Genomic DNA, 27,945 nt, shown 5'->3' with positions numbered 1-27,945 from the left:
GAGAGCTTAATATTCACCGTCAGTGTCGTGATTATAATTATTTTATTCTCGTTAAGAATTCGTTAATTTCAGTTATATCTTACTTCTTACAATTTTTTTTATATAATATATTATAATTGCTATAAATGTTTAAATTGTTGGATGTTTGTCAGAAGGTATCTCCAGAACGGCTGTATGGATCTTGCTTTGACATGGATATAGAACATAGTCTGGAAGAACCGTAGGCTACCGATTATGTTTTTTTTAATTCCTCGCGAACGGACTCGCGGACGATAGGTAGTTTTCCATAAAGCCATAAATAACTATATCCAAGTAATATTTAATTCCAAATAAGGTATATATGTAAAGAAGAATTCGTGTATAAATAAAAACGTACAGCTAATTTAAAAAAACGAAAACCACGAATTCCTATACCTATATTACGAATTTTTACTTTTTTTATACGATTTCTATTACGATTTTTTTATGTCATTTTCGTATGTACAAAATATATCGATACCAAGTACGCTTACTTCCAAGTTACCTAAAGCACATTCGTGACGGAAACCATTTGTTTTCGTTCTTGTAATTACATTGAGACGAAAAAAATCTTAAGGGCAGACCGCTAATTCAATTTTTGTTTTTATTTTGATACGTAAGTAAGAGAGATAGTGTTCCATTAGTGGTACAAGCCTGGTGGAGTCGACAGTTGGGGAACATCTTGCGATATACATATAAATATTCAATAGGGGGCTGAATATGTTAATCCGACGTCTCCTCATTGGATTGTAGATTGCTCCGTCGTTTTTATCTTATACGACATTTAACTCCGGTAATTCAATTTACTTTATTTGCATAATGCCGCCTGTTCCGTGAAGTAGGTGAGTATGGAAATCCTTTTGGATGGGGCGCTGTGTTCTCTTTGTGTTTGATTAGAACGCTAAGAAAGTCATAAATTAATTAGCACCATTAACTTTATTTTAGTTTCGGCTGTTGTTAGTTTTAATATAGGTGGAAATTGATTGAATTCGAATGAATTAATTGCCCATTAAATTATAATATCATTAGTTTCTTCACGCTTTAATTGAGAGTAATAAGTTTACGGAAAACACGTTTATTATATGGCATTAGGAGGTATATAGTCGGCTTCATTTATTAAATTCAAACTATTAATACTCTATTCCTTCTCAAATATTTAATCGCAAGTAAAACACTTTTTTCTCATCAAGTTCAAATAAATCTCAAGGTCATTTTAAAATATTTTGATACCAATACAATTTTTCTTTAGAAAAAAAAAACTTTTTTACCTATGTTTGGAAATATTTCGTCAATACCAAAGGTAAGTTTACAAAGATATTAGATAGCATCCTACACGAAGTATATCTCGTTAGCACAATTCGCTGATTCAAGAAAAAGGTTTCATCACACTATATCGTATAGGTGGATAGAGATATCTAGAATTAATCGGGCTCTGAAGGAATACAAAGCCGTGAAATATGGCGCGCTCGTCGTTCACAATGGCTACGTCTTCATCACGACCCTATTGTTTTTTTTAGGTACCGCAGGCGAGATTGTTTTCTGTTACAGCCAGAGTTGGGAAACATGTTCTTATGCGTAGTCATTTGTTAATGCATGTGAATATGAATTTAATAATGAGATATCTTACCTACACGTATGTTGAAAACTTTTAAATTGTATAATGTAGGTATTTACATCTTTAATTCGATCCCTACATGGACTGAAAGAAACATATTTGATGAAACCCTACTGGAATAAGTAAATTTCTTTTATATAAACATAGTCGTCGCCGGCGACTCCGTCCGCGCGTTATCAAAGAAAACTTAATTAGTAGGCTATGTGTTCTTCCAGACTATGTTCTACATACGTACAGCTGCTCTAGAGATACTTTCAAACAAACATCCATCCATGCAAACATTCGCTTTGTTAATATTAGTAAGATATACATAGAAAACGAAAGTATTACGTTATATGTCATAATGTATCGTAAAATACTGAAAACTTATTGCAAAAGATTCGATGCAAGCAAGTAATGAATAGTATAAAATAATACATCGTGACACAATGGTAAGGTTCTCGCTTCATTCCGCGTTATCAATCTACCATGATGCCATCTGTGACGCCGCCATTACTCAATTTCCTTCCCGCCAAAAAAGACCGCCAGATAACATTTCAAAAAGGAAAGGTTCCCATGTTGTATTTAAATGTATAAAATATATTAATAGTTCGGATAAAAGCAGCGTAGATCTGCAATGTTAACATTTAAAATTACAAAAACCACTATTTTGTAATAAAAAAATCTATTTGAGATGTTTAAACTTTCAAGATTTGTTAACAAGCACGGAAGCTTAATCTGTCTTCGTTGCGAAGTGGAGATATTTTTAACTTGAACTTTTACCAATATTACAGTTTTTTATGATGAATAAACAAGCACTTCTCCACGAACACACCCGATGTTAAGTAGGGAAGTGGCCGTAAGATTGTATTACTATACCCTACCCCTAGATTGGTCAATGCCTACTAACCCTACTTTTGAAGGCGCACACGTGATACTTGGACGGCAAAACTGACGTTTTCATCTTGTGTTTCCTTAACGTATGAATAACGAACAGTGTACCAATGGTTACACTATGGATGCACAACCATTAAAATTATCAACTTCGTTTCAATATCAAGTAAAATATATTTTTACGTTATAATCTACATTTATAAAATTTTGATATATGACTTTCGTTTATGTCTTTTCTTAGTAAAGTAATTTGTCTTTTATATTTTTTATACTGGGTACTTAAGTATGATGTAGTTTAGACTTCTCCGTCGTTGTTGTTTGATATTCAAGAAATAACGGATTGAAATTATGTAAGAGAAATACTGGGGGCTTAAAAACTGAGCCCAAGTTTGGGTAATATTATAGTATGTTGGTACCACTGAATGATAATTTAAATTCATTCTCTCCGCCGCCCGCGCCATCATTTGGACAAATGTTATATCATTTGTCTAAGAGGCTGAGGTGTGGAGTGGGGTGCAGGAGGCAATACTACGTTCTGTTCGAAAATCATCCTTACCGTACTAAATATAAACCTCAAAATGCATTGCATTTACCAAAGTCGAATCCAAACATTTCTAAAGAACATACAACACGCGAAACTAGTGTCTAAAGTGATTGTAATTAGGTACCATTTTCTTAAACATCTTTTCATCAGCTACCGAAAAAGTTTCGGATAAGGAAACTCAACTTTATATTTCGAGTAATTACAGTTGCGTTTACGTTGACATAATATGCTTTAATAAGTATTGAATTAAAGTTACTTTATTTTTACTATGTTACTAATTAATTTAATTATTCATTCCATTGTGTACGTGTTTATTAAAAACTCGTTATTCTAATAAAAAGCAATAAATATCAATGTAATTTTCTTCTAACGATGTCAAAACAAGTTAATCTTAAAAGGATATTGTCTTCTATTAGAATACTACGTATCCAATAGAAAAAGACCAATTAAAAATGTAGCAATGTTTTCACTTCCACACGACCATGAAATTATGTTTATCATCTCACTATTAGATATATGTAAACCTAATTAAATTTTCCTTTAACGCAAAAATATAGTACGAATCTTAAGTACGGATTTTATATCGTAAATTTTACATATCAAATTTTTAACCAAATTTGATTTTCATTGAAATTTTTCACCGTCCAAATCTAATTTATATTTTGATATGGCATTGTCCCGAGCGGGATCTAGTCAGATCCGGGATTACTCATTTCTTTTTTCATCCCACCTAATTGTGAGCCGCTATACCCAAGAGATGGGGCCGTGTGTCGCGGGCTATCTGCTCTCTGTCCTGCGAACCAATTCCACAAGATCCGCGCAGAGACGAATGGGGGAATGTCGTGAGTTTATTTTAAAACTAAATATAATTCTATGTTACGTTTGAGTAATGAAAAATGTACGTGCTCTTTGAATTTCGCAAAACTTCTAACATAATACGACACTTGGCACTCAATCACTTCGCGTAGTGTAAAAGAAAATCCAACTAGGTACTAAAAGGTTATGAAATTCTAAATTTTATTGTCTTTACTCAGTTGCTTTATCTACCTTCAATAACGGATATGTTATAAAAGTAACAATTCCTGAGCGATAAGCTCTACATATATTGCCTTACTGACTACAACTATGTCATATTGTAGAATTCCCTTGATAAAATTAGCTTCCCTGTACTCTACATTGGTGAAGACGTAGAGGACTGGAAGAATTAAATTGATTTAAATTCGGTCTATTTTTAACGAATTAAAAACAATTTGGTTTTACATTTTATCCAAACACACAAAATCTACCTGATTGTTTAATAAAGTTCTTACTAATGTTTCCAGATGATAAAAATCTTTTACACACAACGTTTCACTGTGTAATCTGCGATGTCTGATCTCTCGGCGTTCGATACAAAAATTCTATGATTTACATACAGATTCGTATCTGTACAGAAAGTGGGGAAAATTTTATTCCGAAAGGATATCCTTAACTCCGGCCCTGTTGGAGAGTGGCGCCCCCCTCGGCCCTCGAGTGACATTGACGGATCGCGGGGCATTAGTCATAGTCGAGACCTCTCCCTCCGCGCCGCCATACATACCCGCTTTATTTACTTTTTGTAACGGTATTGATGTTTAATTATAGAGTACGGCCCTAATGCAACTCACTTTTGGCACGTTACATTTTACGTCGTTCGTTTTAAACAGCACTATTGTTTGTTTTTGTAATTTTATTATGTGTTGACGTTACTGATTTGTCGGATATGTGTAACAAATTGTTTTTTTTTTCTTTTCGTTAATGTGTATATAGAACGCAATAAAACGTTTTAGAATATAGAGTAAACATTTAATCCGTCATTTAGAGTGGCAGGCGGTGATTATTAATTAGATTTTTTTAACACACAATTTTTTGTTCGTATTTCTTTTTACAATTTTTTTAAAGTAATTAGCTATCTAACTTATACTTCTAATTACTTCCATTGCTGCAGATATAGTACTTATCTCGTTCGATCCATTTTTGCAAAAGGAATATCACAAAATTATATATGTCAGAGAAAAATAAATAACTTAACACTTATCTTAAACAACTCAATTTGAAAACTGAAATCTTCTGTATACAAATCAAACATCGTTAGTCCGTCGGCTACCGTAGTCATTAATGATTCGTCAGAGCGATCAATCATTTATCTTCCATCATCACTTTTAGATCGTTACCTGATCCTTTGGGGCGTCCTCCCTCACCTTATCACATCGCTGCAAGATAAATTACTTGCGCCTATCTGTTAATTAAGATTTTCGCGAGCTTCAAGCGCAGACGGATGTTAGCAATTTAACTTAGATTATTTAATGGCGTTAAGTGTGACACCACACGTTGGAGTATACACATCTCATTTGGAATTTCTTCGTTATTTTTGTATGATGTGAAAAGAAACGCAAAAAAACTTTATAAATAATAAACATTAGTACAAATATGATAATTGCATATAGGATTTTCCTTAAGTTGGGTACAATATTGAGGTTAAAAGGCTTTCGACGGTAGACAGAAAATAATATTAAAATCTCATTTTTATTTTCAAAATATAAAATATCTTTCATCCAACCGTAAGATGTACTAAATCGAACTTAAGTTAGTTGCCTTATCACCGCAAGAGGGCGGGCCTGCAGCGGCGATTTATCAAGGGAAGCTCGTTTAGGGTTGGGACTGGTTATTTCAATCCCCGAGGAATTAAGAACTACTAAATACGACCCTGGACATTTAAAAGTAACTGATATTCAGTTAAAATAATTCTTCTTTATAACACGAAATAATACAATGTCCTTATATTGGAGACCACGATGTAGGTATGCCGTCATATTTTTACTTGCCAAACGGTAATCAATCACCAAACATTCTTAAAGGTATTTCGAATCTTTAAACACTTTATCCAATGCTGCTATTTTCTAAGATTAATATCTGTAGTAATTAGACAGTTGTATACTGACGCGGAATTTACTAAATATCTGTAAAATTCTGTAAACGCTGATCGTAATAACGTTACCAGATAGATGCCAACTTATCGCCGCCGCCAATCAGAAACGAGAACTCAAAATAAATCGATGTTACATCCAAACATTACTCCACGTCAGGATCGACTCAATTAAAATATCGTTAATGCAATGCAATTATGGTAATTGCAACCTTACGTGAATATGTTAAGTATCGTTTTACAACGAACTATGCATAAAGTTGTAATGGTCATTATGGTAAATGCTGTATACTATAAAGCCACGAAATCGGCGTGTCGGAATCAGAATAAAGGCAAAATAAACAGTTGTAAAACCACGCGGTGTGCTAGGTGCGTTTTAAATAAGGTGGTCATAATAAAAATATCAAGCGGCCACGACCGTTGTTGTGACATATTATGTACTCAGTACGCTCTTTAATGTGTATATTTAAACTCATTGCTGAAGTATAGTTTAATGTTGGCATTGTGAATTCTGTTATACTCGTAATTGGGGTAAAAATATTTTGTCTATGGTTTATAGATCGGTAATCTATCGTATTCCTATAGTTTTATTCTTTAGTATGTAACACAAGATATCATATCTTTTCATTACTTCTACATTTATTTATATACTTTTTTAATCTTTGGTCAAACGATTAGCTAACGTTTGACCAAAGATTAAAAAAGTTACTAGAAACTTAAGAATGAATTGGATATTATGTTTAAATAGTTTTAGACAATTAGTTAGAATCCTTTGGCGCGAATGACGTGCTTTCGTTACAAAGTCCAGTGTCAGAATGATTAGTGAGGGGACATAAACGTCGACATTTTTGCAAGGCTAGTGTTGTGCCAGTACACCGACACAGTGTCGGATTTTCTTCCCAACAATAGTTATAGAAGTGTGATTAAAATACAAAAAAAGATGGGCTTATTATTAGCCTTAAAATTTGATATACTTATGTACTTATATGAATTTAATACATAAGTTACACACAAGGTATGCTTATATTATAATGGCCGCATCTTTCGTAGGTACTTTAAAAATATTTACACTGGCATCATGGCGTCCTGTTATCCGCGCGTACGAGCGATAAATTACTTGTAATTTCGTACCCGGGTGATACCTGAGCTCAGTGAAAAAACACGAGACATAGACGTCTTGGTGCGTCGCAAATTACGGTCATCATCTTCTCATCAGGCGTTGGTACGCGTTGATGTATAGGAGCGGGCGGAGAGGTGCCCGACAATGAACAACGAGCTCAGAGGAGACACATCGTGTATTCTTGTAAATGCCTCTGAGAGGGTTATTCTTTGTTAAATTATGAAGTCAATAATATGAATGTGCATAAAAGCATTGCATATAATACGAGTAGATGCGGTTAAATCTATGAAGATTTATTTTGATTGTTGCTAGATCTGTAAGGTAACAACTGATATAACCATATATAATCTTTAAAAAAAACCACTATGGATGTATACGGAAAAAGTAAAAAAAAAATGTGGGTCTAACATTTCTAATTCTATGATAGCAAAGAGTAAATCGCAAGTTTGAATTTATTTGTATAAACAAAGTAAAGAGTACCGTCTGTTTATTTATGACATGAAAATATCTGCATAGTATGTTAATACAAAGAGTAAGTACATTTTCAGCAATAGGTTTAAAACTCCACTAAAGTTCAAGCCGTGCAAGAAACAAATTACAAGGAAATGAAATCTTTGAGACGGCCGCGGCGTTTCGCCATGCAATTTTATGTTTATGCGGGGAAAAGCCACATGTACGATTATTAATATTAGCTTGCCTCACAGCTATTTGTAACTTCGTTGCGTGTGTGAAAATATGTTTTCACGAATATAGCAATTGAAATGTTCAGAAATGTTAAATTTCTATTAGGTTGTTGCGTTATTTTGACACTTTTTCTATAAGTGATAGCATTTTAATTCGTATCGCCAACCACTAGTAGATATGTCAATATTTCCGGATTGGCATTATCTACATTAGGTGTTGCCAGTGTATTCAGCCGCACGGAATTAAAAAAACAACACTAGTTACAATTATAGTTTATGTCACAGTATAGCTTCCCAACTGTGAAAGAATTGTTCAAATTTCCTCTCTATAATATTAGAATAGATAAATGTGAATAGGTAAAAAATGGATCAACATCGTGCACTCACAAAGACTCTTTAAATCATAACTGTAGTAAGTACTTCTTATTTACTTTTAAATAGTCCGAAAAAGAAATTGTATACTATTTTCAACAGACAAATGAATAAAGAGGTTAATCCGCAATAAATCAATAAGAGCCTTGAGGTTCCTACGCAGACGGCATCTAAAGTTTTATATAAACATTAGAAAGGTGGCAGCAGTGGACAGATGACTGAAACAAATCGGCGTGCATGCGTGCCGAATCCAAATTACAAAAAAACAATCGCTCCCATTTTAGAAGGTAGCTCATGCAGGTTCACTTCTACATTTCTTATTTTTAAAAAGTAGGGTTCTGTAGAATGCATGTAAACCATTGATCCATTTTCTATTAAAAATTTATGACTAATATTTAAAGAATCTCTACCTAATAAATTAGGGTTCTTTTGAAGAAGAAAAAGTTCGGATTAAGCTTAAGCTGTTTGGCAAAATTAATCTGATACATTTATACATCGTTGGTTATTGTCTTGTGTTAAATAAAATTCAATCTAAAACTTTGAGTCAGGATGTATTTTGTTTATCACTTAATTCATAGTTTTACTGACCTCTAAAATAATCTTAGATAACATTGTTTTCACGCAGTAAGCGGTAGTAGAAAAAGGAAATTACCAAAACATATCGTCAGTAAAAAAGTGGGACGAACCGAGTAGTCGTTAGTGTGGGAGCCAATGGTCGTTACCCAAAAGTCATTAACGTCAACTTTTACCGTAATTTGATGACACGATATATATTCAAAATGTATTATGTAGTTTAGTTCAGTAGCGTAAAGTAATTAGTGTGTAGAAAAGATTAAAGGTGATGCGATAGAGAATTTTATTGATTCCCATTGAAAACTTAACAACTTAAATTATATGGGAAGCAATGACATTTATTAAGTTAATAAATTAAAAATTTTAATTACGATATAATTATGTATAATTTAATTAAGGGAAATGTTTTTAATGACCATATTATTTATGGAATTAAATATGTAACGTCTCAATAAAACTGAAATACAAGTTCTATTAAATATAAAATTTGAATCATTAATTCTAACATCATAATTTTGAAACTGTTAAATTTAGTTAGTTGTAGTTGTAGTATTAATCAGACGTAATTTTTTTGCAGTATCACTGAAAGGTGTATTTCAAGACGAAATAGTTTCATCGGTAGATAAGTATTGCGTGTATTATATTTCTTACTTTAATAGTTCTTCATTTATAAAGACGTTTTACAATACTTTAAACTTTTTTATAGCGGCTGTGCTCCAGTTGTTCTAATTACGTGGTTCCATTACCATAATGCCTTATAATCATAGGAGCATTTGTAACAGCCGTGTCGGATATCAATGAGGTGTGGAAACGCACCGTTTTGCGGTGCGTTTCAATGAAAAGTTTTGGTGTAAGTAACAACAGGATTGCGTTTTATCTTATTGTGAAAACACGTGTATGATATTGTGATGTTATAGTAGTTAAAATAGAAAATTAACTTTTTATTATGAGTGGCAGGACATGCTTTTGTTAGTAACATTTCTTACCGTGGCTTTCTAAGACCATAATGTTCGTTTAAATCATTTTGTTATCTCTGTTTTGTTAAAAATAATGACAGGAATGACGATATAATGTATACAAAGATTTTGGTCTCAGAAAGACACTGTTAAAGGGTTAGTATCTCCTTACTATAATCATACAAACACGAATGGAAATACCTTTTATTACATTGTATCGGTAGAAGATTGTGATCGATGTTAAATTGTTTGTTTAATTAGTTTTTTTTCATATTACATGGATTTTAACTCATTGTGTACGCTTTAAAATTACGACATAGGGAATGATATCTATTTATACTCTTTCTTCGCCGCAATTGTGGACACTTGGTATTTTTTAACTTTATAAAATATCGGCTGATTATAAATAGTGTCGGTTATTCCTACATCGAATGTACAATGTGCGGTTTACAAATCGATCTTGCCAACATTAATATAATATATTTCCTGTTATGTCTGTCATAACAAGTATTTTTTTTAAATATACTAAGGGCATTCAGAAATAAAATAAAATAACTACTGGTACATTTAGGCAAATTGAAGCTTTTGCAATCCTGTCGACTGATAATATTATTTCATGTAAGGTATTTGAAATATTTAATATTTGAAACGTAAAATAGTACATTTAAATTAATATAACGTGTTAATATTTTACAATGAAATGCAGAAAGCATGTGCCGCGTTCCACTTTTTTAACAAGTCCACAACGTAAGCTACACGGACAAAATAACAAAAAAAAATTAAAATATTTAAGAGTGCACGTAATGTAAGGCAATTTTTCAGCATAAAAATCCGTGCGTCATGTCGCATGTAAAATTGAGAGTAATAGCACAGGAGAGAGGTGCGGGGATACGCGAGAGAGGGGAGGGCGTTGACGGAGAAATGTTTTCATCACATATGATAATTAGTACATTTCAAGATAAATGAACAAAAGAATTGGGTGTTACTGCGGTAGGGCTGTTGTTCAGTAATCATAGTCTTAAAAATTCTAGCGTATCGTTGATTCCTGAGACCAAAATCTGTGTATAAAGTATATCGTAATACCTGTCTTTATCTTTGACAAAACAGAGGTAGCAATGTTTTTTAAACTGGGATTTTTTCCTCAGAAAACCACGGTGATGTAAGGCAGTATACATGATTGGGTAATTAAAACTCTTATTCAATTTATGAAAGTGTAACAGGCAGTTTTCAGTGCTGAGACAACAGTAGTAAGATGTATACCAATACTAGCTGTTGCACCCGACTCCGTATGTGATTGTCGATATCGCGCAGACTGCGTTCGACATCTATGCCAAATTTCAGCGAGATCCGTTAAGCCGTTGTGGAGATACCTTCTAACAAACATCCATCCATCCATTATTACAAAGGATTTATTATAGTAAAATAGGTATACTTTTTGCTATGGTGTTTTACCTTTTCGATAGTTTAAAATTATCATGATGACATCCCTAAATAAAATGTAGGAGTGACGTCAGTAACGAGTCGACAGTGCAGGGCCGTTAGCCAAAATGCGGGAGGATCCGAATATCCACTTAGCGACGTTGCGGCGTGGGAAACTCAGGGAAAAGGGTTGAACAGAGTTAACTCGGATATGTAGCTTAGAATTGAAAACTGAATAATTTATAATACACAGATATTAAATTGTTATCTTACTCACTGATTTGTTTGGCTAAAAATACAATATAATTTTTATCACACCAAAGTGGAAGTATAAAATATGGGATAAAATCTAGAAAAAATATTTTTCCTTCTCTAGGCTAGACGGCCTTGCCTCAAATGTTTTTACGAGTTGAGAGCAATACGAGACTTGAATTTTAATCTGCGTGATGTAAGAAAGTTTTTGTTCGAGCCAAATGGCACGACGAGTCAAGTTTTAGAGTTTTAATACGTTGTAATGTCGGAGATTTGTGATGGTAACGAGATGTCGTTAACGGAAGACATGCCTTCCTTCCAGGCTTAGAATTGTTTAGGAAAAACGAACGTTATGAAAACGTAGACGAGGAAAATTCTATTATTTAATATTTGTTAAAATTATTCAATAACTATACAAAAGTAAGATGTTATGAAGACTCAACTGACAATATGTCTTAAATATTTTGAATTTCATTCTAGTCGTCTTAAAACAAAATCAGTTTAAGTAAATGCCTAAAGTCTTAAGTTAAAATTTATTAGCGCAATGGCAGACCTTGACTTCATTATTTAATTTAATGAAGTATACTAAAGTTAACTTTCAAGTTAGTCCCATAGTAATAATTTGTACAATACCTCTACGATAAATATCAAATGATTGCCTAACATAAGTTTACGAAATAAAATACTTATAAAATTAAAGATATTACTGTGAAATAACAGTTATATTATTTATTTAACAATATTAAGTTATCTTATTTTTAATCTAGTTATATTCTTATATCTTTAATTTTTTATTGACATGTTATATAAGTTGTATATTTCGTAACTGAAACCAACAACACAACCCTATCTGGGGAGGTGAAACAGAATTTAAAAGCTCAAGAGAGCAGGCCGCTACACCACAAATCGCTTAGTGCTTCCCGCCCGCTCTAATGGCACGCCAATTAAAAGTTCTCTCTCTGGCTCCCCGGGCGCGGATTGTTATCTGAGCTGTAAAACTGAACATCTGAGCATCGGGCCATAATGTAGTTTATCCCAGCTCAACTGTAGTTTGCCTTCACGTTAACGATTAGCATTTTGATGTCGTTGTTCAAGCTATGTATATGTAAGTTGTTGTGGAGATTTTGAATCAATTTACATATACTAGATCGAAGTCTTGATCTAAACAGAGTTCCGAATGATCGACCTCTTTATTAAAATATCATATCTAATAGTTATCGGGACAAATAAGATAAATTAATGACAATTTGACTTTTCACAATTTGAAACACTGACTGAAAAAAATCTGATTTCCTAATACGATATAATGGAATACAAATCAAGTTAGGCCTGACAATCTAAATGGAATTTAAATCAGATTAAGTTATGAGATTCCTTTGAAAGAATCTCTAAACATTTTTTTTAATTCTATAATATTATACATGTATTAGTTTATGTTCCAACGTGACAAAAATCTATTAGTCAACGTAAATTTTATTTAAAATTTTTGCTAATATTTATTACGAGTTTTTTTTTCTCTGTATATATTTAAGACTTATTATAAAAATTGTATACTACATCGAATTCTAAAGTAATAAAACAATTTTATTCCAATGTCCTTATCTAATATGAATCGCTTACAAGTTTCGCGAGAGTGGCGCCTTTTCGCAGATTTCCTCTTGCAACCCTTAGCAACGTGGGGATGAAAGTAATTGCACTAACTTCAGACAGATGGCGCTAGTCAAAACATTCCCGCTTTTCATTTCAACATCCGGAGAGTAGATGGCGATAGTGTGTCTGAAATTGTATTTTTATTTTTATGACTCTTAAAATAAGAAAGAGTTTTTACTACAAAATGTAACATCTAACAACTTAAAGTTTTTACGTGTTGATTGGTCAATTTATAAAGTCCAATGCCTAAGTATGAAAATCTAGTATAATGTGAAACTTTAGTTATTACGTCATATTACTACTCATGATAAAGGTAAACCCGCAAATAAAACTTTAATTTGTGTCATTAATTAGAAATATTTGTAAAAATATTGAACAATACGATAAAAGTTCTATAAGGCTCAAGGATTTTTATTGTTATCTAAAATATGTTGTCACAGCAAAACACATTTGACTGCCGATCAATATCGGATGAACAATATTCTACTTTCGATTCGAAATTCAAAATTCTCCATATTGTGACGTCATATTCACAAAGCTCGTGTTGACTGAGTGGGAAAGCACCGGCTGCGGGAGATTAGACACGCTAGCCGGAACAATTTTTTAATATCCCCAAACAAGGAAGGCGAGACACGGCGAGCGTTGGAAACTTAAGGATACGATAGTGGCTCAAAATTGACAAAATGAAACAAAACATACATAGATCAAATCATAAAATAAATCACAACATCTACGAATAGCGAGATAGCATTAGATGAATGAACAGTACATTCAAAGATTTCATTTTTAAAGTTTGTTGTATTATTAATTAGGAAAATATCACTGTGAAATACGGGGGTGATGATTTTTATTTGATTTAACGCAAATTTTAAGCGTATCCATATTTTATTTCAGATCGTAGGACATTAACAGAGCGGGAGCAAGTTTGACAAGCAGGACTCGTGTAGCAGACATTACCATACACACTTGACGCCTTGCACTAGTCAACCCGACTAATAATAACTTTATTCTTTGTTGTTAAGTAGTTTAATTTTGATTTTTTTTTACAAAATTCACATGAGAAACCAAATGATGATCGTTCGCTTTGGATAGCGAAAGTTTAATTGTCTACTAATTACATTTATGATTAAATTTAATGAAAAACAAAATACTATTGTAACAATGCATGCATTTGCGTTCTAAATTTTGTATCTATCTTTTAAACAATAATTGAATTTATTATGTATTGAAAGTCCAAAATTGATTATTGAAATTAATAAATAAACATGAAATATAATAATTGTAACTAGTTTGCTGATTGTGAAATGTTTAATTTTTAGTAAGAAAAGCCTCGTGAGGCGGGGAGTGGTTTCACAAACACGGATTTCCAATTAAGCTGGGGTCTGATTGGCAGGTCGTTAGTCAGCGCTCTCAATGTGGCCCGCAGAGCGCCTCTCACCGCGACTTCAGCCTCTCACGGGTTATAGCTAAACAAATTCTATAGACCAATTCTAATTTGCACAAGATATTTTCTGCTTATAATTAAAACCTAAAGGGACTCCTTTTAATAACATATTTTAGTGAATTGTTCGTTTTTTTTATATTTTATTTTATATCATAGATTTAAGACTATATGTAATTATAGAAATAAGGATGTATAATAATTTTTTAAGCATCAAAAAAAAATGCAATTCTTATTAAAACCTAAGACAACTCTAAACATTCTCTTTTTGGGAAAAGTGAAAAGAAAACTTTAGTTTAATTTCGCTGCTGTGAAAACAATGAATTAATTTAAAAATTAATTAATTTCAAAAGGTTCTAGAGACTTCATACATACGTTGCATGCCCCACAATTAATTCTAAGTTTCACTGATATTAGACGGATGGCCAATAAAAATATGTGATTTTTTCTATATTTTAATCAAAATCCTATTATAGTTACTATGTATAAAGATTTTTCGCATTAACCTCGAATAAAGTAAGATGATCGTTAATTAACTACGAAGTCACGCTCACAAAGAACTGTCTCCGCATAAAACATGATTGATTACTCGGCGTAGCGATGTGAAGATATCGTCGAATAGAGAAACATTAAGTGTATTCCTATGTCAGTGATATCATTTTCATAGGCCGCCCCGTCAAGGTTCTGCATCCCTTCTTTGCGATTCGAGAACATTAGATGTATGGAGTATGTTAACACTAAACAAATATTTATTCTAATAAAAGCGTACTTGATGTGATTTAATATTTTATCGATAGAAAGTTTTTCGTTACTTAAACAATCATGGAATTTGTTTTGTAAAGATTGGTAGACGTTTATCCAAAGGCCATTCATTGATTTAAATTAGCTGACGGTCGCAAACCATTTTTAACTACCACACTCGTATATAAAAGATTCTAGCCTGATGATTCAGTTATATCCCTAAATGCAATAACCGTGATGATTTTATTGTGTCTTGAGAAAGAAAAGAATAAAAGATTTAGTTGCAATAGCTACTTCACACCTTTCGGTTACAAGTTATATTGGACGTATCGAAAATAAGACGATACAATCGATTTCACAATCTGTTTTCATCCTTTGTAAAGTAGATCGGCTGTCTTTATCTCATACAGACCTAAGTATTTGCCTACTATAATTATTGTGATTATAAATTAAAAAAATCTACTGCATGTATAGGGTTTTAGTGAGAGCGAAGCTAAATTATAATATTTATTTCTTTCTAATTTTATAAAGGAATGTTCACCTAATATTCATATTTTGATCCACTTTATTTCTAGCTGTGTTATTCGAATAAAATTGTCTCGTAAATCAGTCGGCCGGTGTTTTTCTTGGAGCCGTTGAGTCGACCGTGTTTTGTTTAGAATCACGCACACCGCATCCCCATTGCAACGATTGTGATTTATAACGACTGAATTGTTGAAACAGGAATTAAAATCTATTTTAATTCACATATTTCGCAATGGAACAACGACAAATAGATTTAAATCTACTTTACAAAATTATAACTGCTATTTTCTACGGAATGTTGTTATTTAAAGGTTCCTTAAAAGGTCGCTAACTGTAAGATAATCTACACTAACCGGGGGTCCCTTAGTATCTTAATGTGTGCGACAATATGTATAGTAAATAAAATATATTTGTAAATGCCAACTTTAGTTGTGTATTAAATGGTTTGTATGTTAATTGACAGAATTGCTGTGAAAACTTTAAGTCGTACTTTAGTTGAGATTCCTTATGACGTGGCGAATGGAAGAGTAATTATTGTTATTCTAATGGATCGCACAGCTCTGAACACTCCCTATTGTAAGGAGTTCAGGATCGAAGCTCTGATTAATGATTGTACACTGAGGGGCTGATAAAGGTCCCCGCTCACTAGGCATGTATGTATACTGCTGCTGTTAAAATGACCACAAATGAATTAAATTAAAGTATTAAAAGTTTGATTTTGGAACAAATCAATAAAATGTAAACAAAAGAGAAACCTTGATAAGAAATACACGCTTTCATTGCAGAGTTTACAGTATCTTGTTTTTGCACACTACAATATAATCTTCATAAGATTTTAATAATTTAATCCAAGATCCATAGTAAAACCTAGTTAATTTGTTATGTTGATAAATTAAAAATATTAAATGTTTGATGATTTTGATTCAGTGTGCGTCAATCCTAATAATGGTATCGTTGTATAATGCCTCAGCGAGAGATTACGCGCAGCCAGCTGACCGGTTGTTGTTTGTTTGCTAAAATCGACGTTTATGGGGTTTATGATGGGATGTGGGCACGTAAGCATGATATCTGACCAATAAGGATTACAACAAAAAGGAATCGACCTTTATACCAAAAATTATTATATACTAGATGTTGCCTATATGTTCTTTTATATATCATAAGGTGGCAAACGAGCGAGCAGCCTTCTGAAATCGTTGAAATAGCGAAGTGACCGTTGCCCATAGACATACGCAATTGCATATGCATTGCCTACCTTTAATGGACGGAGGAGAGGATGCATTCGGAAAGTCCACTTCCACTTCCCATCCTTCCCTTATAAGAAAAAGGGTGGGAAGGGAAAGAGGACTAAATTAGGCCTCTGGGAAGCACACTCATTAGACGAAACGCGGAATTGCTTCCACTTCACGTCTGTCTTCTGTGTGGTCGTGGAATTTCACCGGGCGAGCCGGGCCAAATTCGTGCGACGATGTTAAAGCGGGCTTTACCACTGTTAAATGTGTTCATTCGTTGGGCCGTTCCGGAGATACCTCCTATGAAACATCCATCCATCAAACTTTCGCATTTATATTATAATATTAGTAAGAAGATTTTTTCGAATAGGACATAACTATTTTTATTGTTGCTTATTTTATATCGAGCAGATATTTTACAAGTCGGTAATTTGTTAAGTTGGCGACTGGGACTTGCTACGCGTATTCCAAGTATCCGCTTTTTTTTTAAATAAAAAAAAAAGAAAATGTATAAGGTACAAAAAAGTTTGATCACAATCATGGTGTTTCTTTGTAGTAATTCTAAAAGCAACTAAAAAGGCAACATGGAATTCATAGAAAATTACTCTTAGTAGTTTTATTACCGTCAATAATTGTCAAAGTACTGGATAAAAGACTTTATTATCTTTATTTTGTAAACAGAGTCCTTAGGACTTGCCGCTCATATTGTTTTGCGCTTGTCGCTTTTACTAAAGAAGTATAAGTCGATTTCTAAGTCATTGTACTTTTTTAATCCTTTTAAAAATTTTGTCAAGGTTGTGCGAAATAACTCTGTTTTTGCAGAATGAAGGGGTTGGTTACTAAAGAATTCTGATGGTTATAAAAAAAAAACTTTGTTTATTATCAATCAATAGAGAAGTTAAATTTTAAATATTAATACATAAAGCTTAACATTAAATGAGTTTTATATTAAAAAAAGTACTTTAGTACATGAAACTATCATGGACTTAATATACATTTTATTAAAGTTATGTAGAGTTAAGCACAAAATTAAAATGAACGCATCTTAATACATAAATGGTCGGTTTTGATTTGATTTTAATTTTTTTCTCTTTCCCCCTCAATAGATAATTAAGTTTTATATTAAACATTTCAACCAATTATTGTTCTAATACAACGTGGAAATGCCAATTTCAAGTTAGTAGGGATTTCCGAACGGTACTTAATGTCTCGTCTCGCCCGGATCCCGTTCCGTTCGTACGAATGGACCATAAATCTTCAAATTTACCACTTTAACTGTCAACAGGCATACAGTTGACAAAATAATGATGTGAGACAATGCTCACTAGATAATTATTCAATTGTTAACCGTGAAGTGAGAACGTGTAAACTGTTTGACTTGTCGTGTTCAGTGTGGAATAATAATTAGATTTTTCAAGGAAAATTCTAAGGTCGTAACATCGTTACTAAGGCTTTCGCTGTTACATACATTTAAAACTAGCAATCGCCGACGACTCTGTGCGCTCGAAATTATAGAAAAACTTAATAAGTAGCGTATGTGTTATTTCAGATTATGTTCTACATCTATGTCAAATTAGAGCGAGATCCGATGACACATTGTGGATATTCTTCTGATAAACATCCATACATCTAAACATTCACATTTATAATATAAGTGAGATAGATGTAACAGCGAAAGCCAGAAACAGAACGTATACATATATTTAAAAGGACGAAACTAATATTTAAATATAAATACATATTGGTATTTGCCTGTTCGTTGTTATAACTAGAAATTTTTGACTATTGTTTTTATTTACCTGTCGGCATCCTTAAAGCTATATTTTTTGCAAAATCCAAGTTTATGAAGGAATATTTGCAAACACCAGGAACAGGTAAAAAAGGATTTACAACTAGCAACTCACCGTCACTTTTTCAAAGGTGCGCCGAAAACTAAATACTAAGAAAGTATTTTATTGTTTTATGAGCGCTGTAATGAAACTACAAGTTTTTTCTTCAGAAGGCGGATGGCGCGGCATACACAGCAGTAGTTACCTTATAAAAAAATTTTTTTTTCGATTACAATGCCTACGACAGATGTAGATTTTTTTTTAAATGCGAGTAATAAATTAACCAAAAAGATCTAAAGTAAACATCCAGCGCAAAAGGCACCTCGGTAAAACCGAATACAGTATTCTGAATGAGCCATCGATTGATTTCGCAAGATTAATGGTGTGGTATTGTCAGCGACACGGTATGACGAAAATGTAAGCCGAATTACGGTTAACAAAAATGTGTTCTAACACGATATACGCAAGGGCGTACGAGGTTTCGTTTTGAAATCATTTTGAACTGACATACTAATGAATGGTTTTCAATGTTTTCGTCAGTTTAATACTCTATAAACAACCTTAAAATTAACGTTATAAAACTCAATTTCAAATAAGAAGATCATGGTAACATATGCCGTTTTAAAATGTGTTTAAAAAAAGGGATCCAATAGAAATTGATTTTGGAATTCAGTGTGAAATTGAAGTTAAGTTTTATTTAAAAGCTCAACGCGGCGAGGTCGACGCGGTGCGCTTAATCTGGTTATTAAATATTTATTTGTTACATTTTATTGTAACCAGTTAAGTCATGTTTATTTTTATTTTTTAATGTCTAATGGTTTGAAAATATTTAGACATATTAGAACTTAATGGCTTTGCTATAATATAGAAACCATTAGTGGTAGGATATATTTGTTTATTTTTTACGGATACTTGATATTTATAGAAATTTTTATTCAACTTAACGTTTTACGAACATATTTATAAAAGCTTTTTATGGTAAGATTAAAAATATTCAGTTTTAACTATAGAGAATTACTGAATTCAATCGGTATATAGGTATTAAGAATTGTCAAATTACAGTATGCCTCAAATTCAGAAACAGCACAGAAAAAACGAATGATACACGCAATCGATGGGAAGACATAAAGAAAGTTTGCTCTACTAAAACTTGGCGTCTGACCATATTTAATTAAATTATGATCTAATAGCAATTTACTTTTCGCAATTAGTACAAATTGTATGTTAAAAAGCTTTAAAGTAACGAATTATTTATAATCATAGTACTTCTTCAATTAATAATAAATAAAATATCTAATAATTAAGTAATTATTCGATATTTTCCTTTCTAGATAACGCTATCAAATATAAAAGCACGTTTACGATGCATATATGTGGGTGTACGCATGTCCGACAGATGCGAGCTTTGATTCGGTCGGGAGGTGTGCGTTCTAACAAAGCTTCCATATGTCGATTTTGCTGCAGTGTACGCTCCGCTTTACCATTGGGCGTGCAATACTGCGAACGTAACATGACTCGGCAACTGTAGTAGAAATCAAATAAATGGTACATATTATAGCTGTATTGAAAACTACGTTATAAATATATTTATATTGAATGATTGGCATAAAAAAAAATAATAAAAAAATGGTTTACATAATTTGATGTAACAATAAACTTATGGTCGATTTCTCAATCTAATTATCACTTTTGACTTTTGATAACTAGCGATCGCACAGAACTTTGTTAACATAGAATTATTATAAACCTTCCTTTAATATTCCTACGTGCATCAGCTATCTTCCCGTGAAAGTTCCGTCAAAATCGGCCAATGCGTTGCGTATCAAAGACGATATTGCGGCCAGGCATACAGACCGACAGACAAAAATGTTAAAAATTGCATTTCGCTGTCAGCAGTGCATATACATCACGACTACGAAATATAATTTTTTCGATGTTACATACAGACATTCCAATTTTATTATTATACTATGTCCAATTATATTAGATTTCAAAACTGTAATGAAATAACAACTATTAAAATCGTTTGAATACGTAATTAATTAATGGAATATTTTTTGCATTCTTCCATTAGGCGTAGGGCACATTCGAATGTGCACTCGCAAACGGGCAGCAGCGCACGCGTAGGCTCGCATTGTCCTCCGATTGAACTGTTACAGCATGAGTTATGTGCCTTACTCAGATCGTGCTCTACAGGATGATACAATTTCTTATATCTTATTTTCATATATTAACAAGCAATCGAAGTAATAAGTTACTTTGTTAGAAGATGTACTTTTAGGCTAATTCATTACATTAATACATATGTTAGAATTTTTTTTCATATTACGAATAAATTTCACCATCATGTAATTTAGGGATCTAAAAAGTGCAGAAACGCAGCCAAGTTCAGCATTTTTTATGCAATCATGATCGTTATATCCTTAAAAAATTAACAGTGCTAAAGAAATATTCAAATTATTTTTCCGACTATTTACAGATTATTTATAGTTGCAAAACGTAATTTTTCCTTTTATTTGATCATTATAAAAATATTTTCATCATCCTATATATCTTGCCACTGCAACTGCAACACAGTGACACACATACGCGGCTTTACACTAAACCAATAATAGAATAAAATCAATCTATACCACCCTCTCACACTCACACCACGACAAATTAATCAATGATTTACTTGAACGCAGACGCACACATAGAAATGTATTGGAAATATTGGCATTGTAAACATTTATAGGATATTTGCAATCTATTCCCCTAAATAATTGCTATCTCTCTTACTCATGACCGGTTAAATATACGAAGAGAGCGTTAGACAGAGACAGAAAACCTGGTTTTACAACTTTGCAAAGGGACAATGGCGACGCTATTGTTGAAAGTACCCCAAACTTTTTTTAGGTCACATAAAATTATTACAATTGTAGGGTCTTGCCGCCCGCTGACACTTACTGCATTCGTTTCGCAGTCAACATAGCATTCGGAACACCTCCCACACTGGCCAGTGTTAGTGATAATTTGTATGACCTAGTGTAAAATAGTGATAGTGAGCAAGTTTGAAATAACATAAACGTAATGTCATCAGTGGCTGCTGGCAATCGTGCAAGTGACATGTGGACCAATAGTGCAGATCTATACTCACAAAGTGTACGTCAAACGAACCTTAACCATGCCTACCAATATCCGACCCCTCCAAACGGCTTTCCACATAGTCAAAACAATTTCTATCAACAAAACAGTGAGTACCCACATATACATAATACTGATATAACGAATAAACACTATCATAATTCTCCAAATAGTGTAGTGAAGACCGAACCGATAAATTGGCACAATTATCCGGACTACAGCAACCAAATGAACTTGGATATGGTAAATAAGTGGAGAGAATTAAACTATTATTCGCAGCATAATGGGTTCGATCAACGAAATATTGCATCCAACACGTTCTATGAAGCTAAAAGTGATGAAGTAAGATCTGTGAATTCTCCTGGACAATGTAGTGTGTCCGAAAACAGCTATGGATCGCCTCATAGTACATCGAGTGTTAATAAATTAACAAACGCAGATGAAGATGATTCACCAAATTTAAGGGCATTACTAACGAAAACAAACGACCGGAAGATTTCACCATATTACACCAAATATGACAAAGCCTACATTCATGAGACCGCACAAAGATACCGCATGACTGATGCTAATGATTGGGCAAAAACAAAACCTCAAGATACAGATCGAAATTTGCTTCAATTTCACGGTGAATTTCAAAACGGTGTGGAGAATCAAACAAAAATCAAGAGTCAAGACGCTATTGGTGAGGTACCGGTTGAAAAAGATAACGCGCCAACATCTAGAGTCACCGACGAGAGCTGTCAGGACGTGACGAGGGTCAGTGCAGGCGGGGACAATGCGGATTACAGCGAGAACAAAATGGCCGCTGCTCCAGATGTACAAGCTTTCTATCCATGGATGAAGAGCACCGGAGGTAAACATCTTCTTTCACTTAAAATTAAATAATATAATAAAACAAACATTAAATTAGCATTAAATCAAAATTGTGATTTCTAGGTGATGACAAGAGGGAAGGATCAAAACGCACGAGGCAGACTTACACCCGTTACCAAACATTAGAATTGGAAAAGGAGTTCCATTTCAATAAGTATCTATCAAGAAGAAGGCGCATAGAAGTATCCCACGCGCTCGGTCTAACAGAAAGACAAATTAAAATTTGGTTTCAAAATCGCAGAATGAAAGCTAAGAAAGATGGAAAGCTGTCGACCTCTCCCGACCCCTATGCTATTGAAGATAACATTTCTAAGTTAGGAAACATGTCGGAGTATATGGATACAAGGCAACAGATGTCTAACTTAGGCGCCTATACAAATTATCATGTACATAATGTATCTCCGAATTTGAATCATACTCCGGGTAATGTAGCACAAAACTGTGTAATGCCGAATTATGCAGACGGCTTGATGCAAAATATATGACCTAAAAATTACTAAGTTAGGGTTTGATACACTGAGATAATTTATTGAATTATAATTTTATTTTAGTTAGACATAATTAGCTTCTTAAATAACTCAAATAAGTTTGTAAATACGTGTACTTTTATATTTTTCTAGTAAGAAGTTTTTATAAGATTTTATCAAAATAATTGATCGGTATATGCATATCGCAATAAATTTCTAGTATCAAACAGTGCACTTAATTATATTTGAGTAGGTTTGCAATAAATAATATTATTATTAATGAAAATTAAAAATAGTGGTTTGAACACATGTCATTCATCATCATCCCTCCGCATAATGTTATGATACAAGCAAATAAGTAACGTGATTGAATGGCTACAAAGGTAGAGGAAGACCAAAAAAAGTATAAAATTTACTGTGTGAAAGAGTATATGCGTAGGGGGTAGATTCGGATATAACGGCTGATAGAGATGTATGGAGGAGTAGTACATATCGTGCCGTGCCGAAGGCAGGTTGATGATGAATGAAAATTAAAAATAGTAAAATACATATCAAAAATAACTTTTAATATAAAATTATTTTGTTGTAATTTACTGTAATAGACATAATGTAGTTTTATATCTTGACGACACTTTCTTTAGTATTTAATTTTATGAACAAAATTTAGACTGAGTGACTGCTTAAGTAACTAAGTTATATAAACTAAGTTATATTACGACTGGTACTTTGTTTAAAGAAAGTCATAATAAAAATACAATTTAGTATGTATTTTGTATGGTGACACATTTTAGATGATTATAATTATGTACTTAAGTAATAAGCTTATGTAAATATATTAATGTAAGAAAAAAGTTCCTATTTACATAGTATAAGTTTTAAGATTGATTATTTATGATTGAAATGTACTTCTCTAGTCAATTACAAAGGCGCTATCAATAAAGAGGAGTTTTAATTCCTAATTATTAAAATAACATTAGTTTAATTTAAAACACATCCATTAACTTCCAATGCGTATAAATTATATCTTGATTGTTTACCTTTATTTTCATAAAAGCGAGCGTACAAATAATGCAGCTTGATAAATATAGAACAGTTGTCGTCTTAAGAGTCTAGCATTTATAAAACTTTGAAATGAAACCTAGAAGTCAGCCATAGTCACATGCTATCAATGATATGCTAATTTGACAAACGCGTAATATTTGATAGAAAAATTAAAAAAAAATCCAATCAAAACCATGTTCATTAGACTTCTAGATTATTTCGTGCACAACTGATGCGACGAAAAGTTGATGAATTAAACTTTAAGTCTTTAAACAATTTGCGAACAGAACTTCGCAATAATCCTTTTTAAACTGCACAGTGGAACTGAAGGAGCATTGTTCAATTTTTAAATACCGTTTAAACCCTTTCCAGGGACTGATAGTATAAAGAGCCCTCTGTTAAATATTGCAAGTTCATTGCTCTCTCGGGACCATTTAAATGAGCAAATATTTTCGGCAGCTTTGACATGTTATGACTAGATGTTTGGATTTGTTTGCGAGTTTAAGGGATTTTGCTTTGTAATCCTGTTATCATTACTACCTGACTCTTAAAGCGCTACCGGTGTTAAAAATAATAAAGACGGTAACTTTCTGAAAGATAAAAGGTGTGTTTTTTTCAGTTTATGTATTATAGTTCGAGTTTCTAGTTGTTTTAACTGGATTTGCTTACTTCTTGTTATTTGTTTGTAATGGTTAATAAAGAAAATAACTTTATTAAAGAGAATGTAGTCATCAACATGTAAGTGTTATCGACTAATTGTAAAATAAATATACATACGGCCTAATTAAAAAATTACAGTAAATTTATTTATCTTAAATTTGTAAATGTTAATATGTAAAAAGTTTGTTTGCGTATTAATTTCGGTTTATTAGTGCAAAATTTGAATTGTGTACTAATGTTAAAAAATATAAGCTTTCAATTGGAACAGAACCTTGATAGAATTTTTTAAAATACTTTGAATGTTCATAGGAGTGAAGTTGCGCGCACAAATTATTGCGTAAATCGCAGCCAACTTCAGAGCTTCGGTCGCCCTAATATTTGAAAGCCGACCCTTTGCTGTTGAATTGACAACAACAATAGCTTCGGGAAGAAGAGATGGCGATAGTCAAAAATCGTTTGTTAGAAAAAGACATCCATTCCATCCCCATTTTTCAAGGGCGATCAGGGTAGCGCATGCGCGAAGACCATTTTAACAAAATGGCTGATCGTGTGCAGTTTGTGTTTTGTTTATTTTTAGCATAAAAGTGATATTATTTATTCGATAATGGAATATGTAAGTAAATTTATTTTGGATAAATTGGAAAGAGAATTTTCTAAGTCCAAAATCAAGTAAGTGTATTCTCAAAAGTGCTTAATTCTACCCTTTCCAACTTATTTTGATAACATTGTATAGTTAGTTTCGTGACAACGAATGTCTTTTACCTTGAACAAAATGTAAGTAAATTTAAACAAAATTAAAATAAAATCATTGTTTCCCCTCAGTGCTTTCCTCCGCAATTTCCAAGTTTAAGGCGACAAACCTGCAAGCGGCGACTGTAATTCGCAAAATAGCGAATTGACCTATTTGCCTTGCCTATACTTTCACATTTGAAACAGAGAACTAGATGCAGAGTAAGAGGATGTTTTCTCTAGGTATATGTCCCGTCTACTGCCATATCTACTTCCTCTTCCTATCCCTTTCTTGCACGTAAAAGGTAAGGACTAAAATGTCCCCGTCGCGCAGTCATCAGACAAAACATCCACTTCACTTTATTTTCTGTGTGGTCGTGGTATTACACTGGGCGAGCCAGACCGTTCTTGCAATAACATTGCAAGAACGGTCTATCTCGCCCAGCGGCCTGTATCCTCCATGCGGGCTGTACGACTGTTTTTTTTTATTAAATTGTTAATTAACTAATATTATATTTCTTTTACCATTCCAACATAGGCACAAAGCTATGCTAGGACATGGTTTACGACAATAGTCGAATGACGGAAATCGAACCAAACATTAGGCTTTTGACGCTTCTCAAAATCTCAGCATTAAGTAATAATTTAGTTTTAGTGCTAAGGTAAGCTAATCGTCAGAGTTGATTTGAATAATAAGGTATAATGGATCAAGGATAATACATTCGGGCTACGTGCAAGTTTGTCGGTCCGTTCGCTGGCTCGAGGCATTCTGAATAGCCAGTGAATGGCAGCTCTAATTAATCCCGACGTCGAACGAGCCAGCGCTCATTGATGCCGGATCAAAAGAAACCTTCTAATGGATATTTGAATACGTTATTTGCCTTTAACGGATTCCAAGTTAGTGTACTTAGAGCAAATACGAAAATATTTTTATGATTTTACGAACATAATTTTATTATATTATAAAATCTATAATGATTATCTATTATGATATACTAGCTGTCGCCCGCGACTACGTCCGCGCGGAAGTAAAAAATACTTATTTAGTAGCCTATGTGTTCTTCCAGAATACATCCATCCATCCAAACATTCGCTTTTATAATATTAGTAAGTTTTAATTATGAATTAAAAAAATTAAGCAGAGATTATATTTGATTGCTTATTTTCGTTGAAATTATGTGGTCATTATAAAAAAAAAATTATGTGGTTGCCAGTGTCAGTTAACCTTCTCAATATCAATCTCAATGTTATTTATCTTCGTTTCTTTAATTTGAATATTAAACTAATAATTAAAGTTAATTTAATCATTTATTAAAAGCAATAAATATTGTATGAACTATTTCCGTGTTATCGTAATGTAAATACGCGACGTACAGATGCTTTTACACGGCCCCTTTGATCGTACGCGATCAAAGTGAGACGTTATCAACTCTCATAAATTTGAACGCAATTATTTTAAGTTGCGTCGACTTCATTACGTACTTGCATTGAATGCATTAAATAATGAGGTATGTTGGATACAGTGGCAGTTCATATGAATGTTCATATTATTTACAGTTCACATTACAAAGTGTATGCTTGATGGGTGAATGTTATTTCTATTCGTCTTTGTTTAATGATAACGCTTGTTTATTGGATTACTTTTTAAAATTAACTATTTAGCAAGATAACAGACGTTCGAGATTTAAACTTCTATGTATAAATAACTTATATTTATTGCAACTTGACAGTCAATTGTTTTATATATCTATTTTTCGTCTCGCTTTTTTGTCTTTCTATTATGGTCTGAAAAAAACCGCTTAATCTCTGTTCTTTTTGTTTAATATAATTGTGAAATGGTTAATAACGTCTGTATTTGTTAATTTGCTGATCTTATAAATTAATAAGCGACCAGTAAGTACACATTAACCCTTTTTTTAGTACTGCTGCCTAACCGCAATTTAATTTGTTATGTAAAGTTTTTGTATAATAAAATTAAAAAATGTATTGATTTATTAAAAACTCGTTTATTTGTACGTATATATTTTAGGAACTGCATTATATCACTTTAGTATATGTGCAGATAAATGTTATACCCATAACATCCAGAAGAAATGCTTGGAATGATGAGAGAAGAATACTTTGACTGGTTTTATGTAGTACATAGAAAATTATTGCAATTTGTTTGTTTAAAAATTGCCATTAAAATTACTACACGAAATTAGACTTGAGCTGTTAGACGAATAAATTTGCCTTGGTCCAGTGAATCTAAATATTGAA

The 27,945-nt window shown here is 32.7% G+C and overlaps 1 protein-coding gene across 1 annotated transcript; it reads left to right on the top strand.

Annotated features, from left to right (window-relative positions):
• The first annotated feature begins 21,757 nt into the window (after positions 1 to 21,757).
• On the top strand, positions 21,758 to 23,274 carry LOC106122326 (homeobox protein SMOX-1). The gene is made up of 2 exons (XM_013318265.1): positions 21,758 to 22,769; positions 22,853 to 23,274. The coding sequence occupies exons 1-2, from the start codon at positions 21,860 to 21,862 to the stop codon at positions 23,272 to 23,274; spliced, it is 1,332 nt and encodes a 443-aa protein (XP_013173719.1). The 5' UTR covers positions 21,758 to 21,859.
• Positions 23,275 to 27,945: the final 4,671 nt, after the last annotated feature.

The sequence above is a fragment of the Papilio xuthus genome, unplaced genomic scaffold (genome assembly GCF_000836235.2).
Source record: "Papilio xuthus unplaced genomic scaffold, Pxut_1.1 DF826923.1, whole genome shotgun sequence".
Taxonomy (NCBI): Eukaryota; Metazoa; Arthropoda; class Insecta; order Lepidoptera; family Papilionidae; genus Papilio; species Papilio xuthus.
Note: the sequence above shows the minus strand (reverse complement) of the source record. Positions and strands in the feature narration are given on the sequence as shown.

Bases quoted from the DNA above. Each gene is read 5' to 3' on its own strand.
- LOC106122326 (XM_013318265.1), top strand. From the start codon at position 21,860: ATGTCATCAGTGGCTGCTGGCAATCGTGCAAGTGACATGTGGACCAAT. The intron at 22,770-22,852 runs GTAAACATCTTC...TGTGATTTCTAG, and splicing joins ATGGATGAAGAGCACCGGAG to GTGATGACAAGAGGGAAGGA.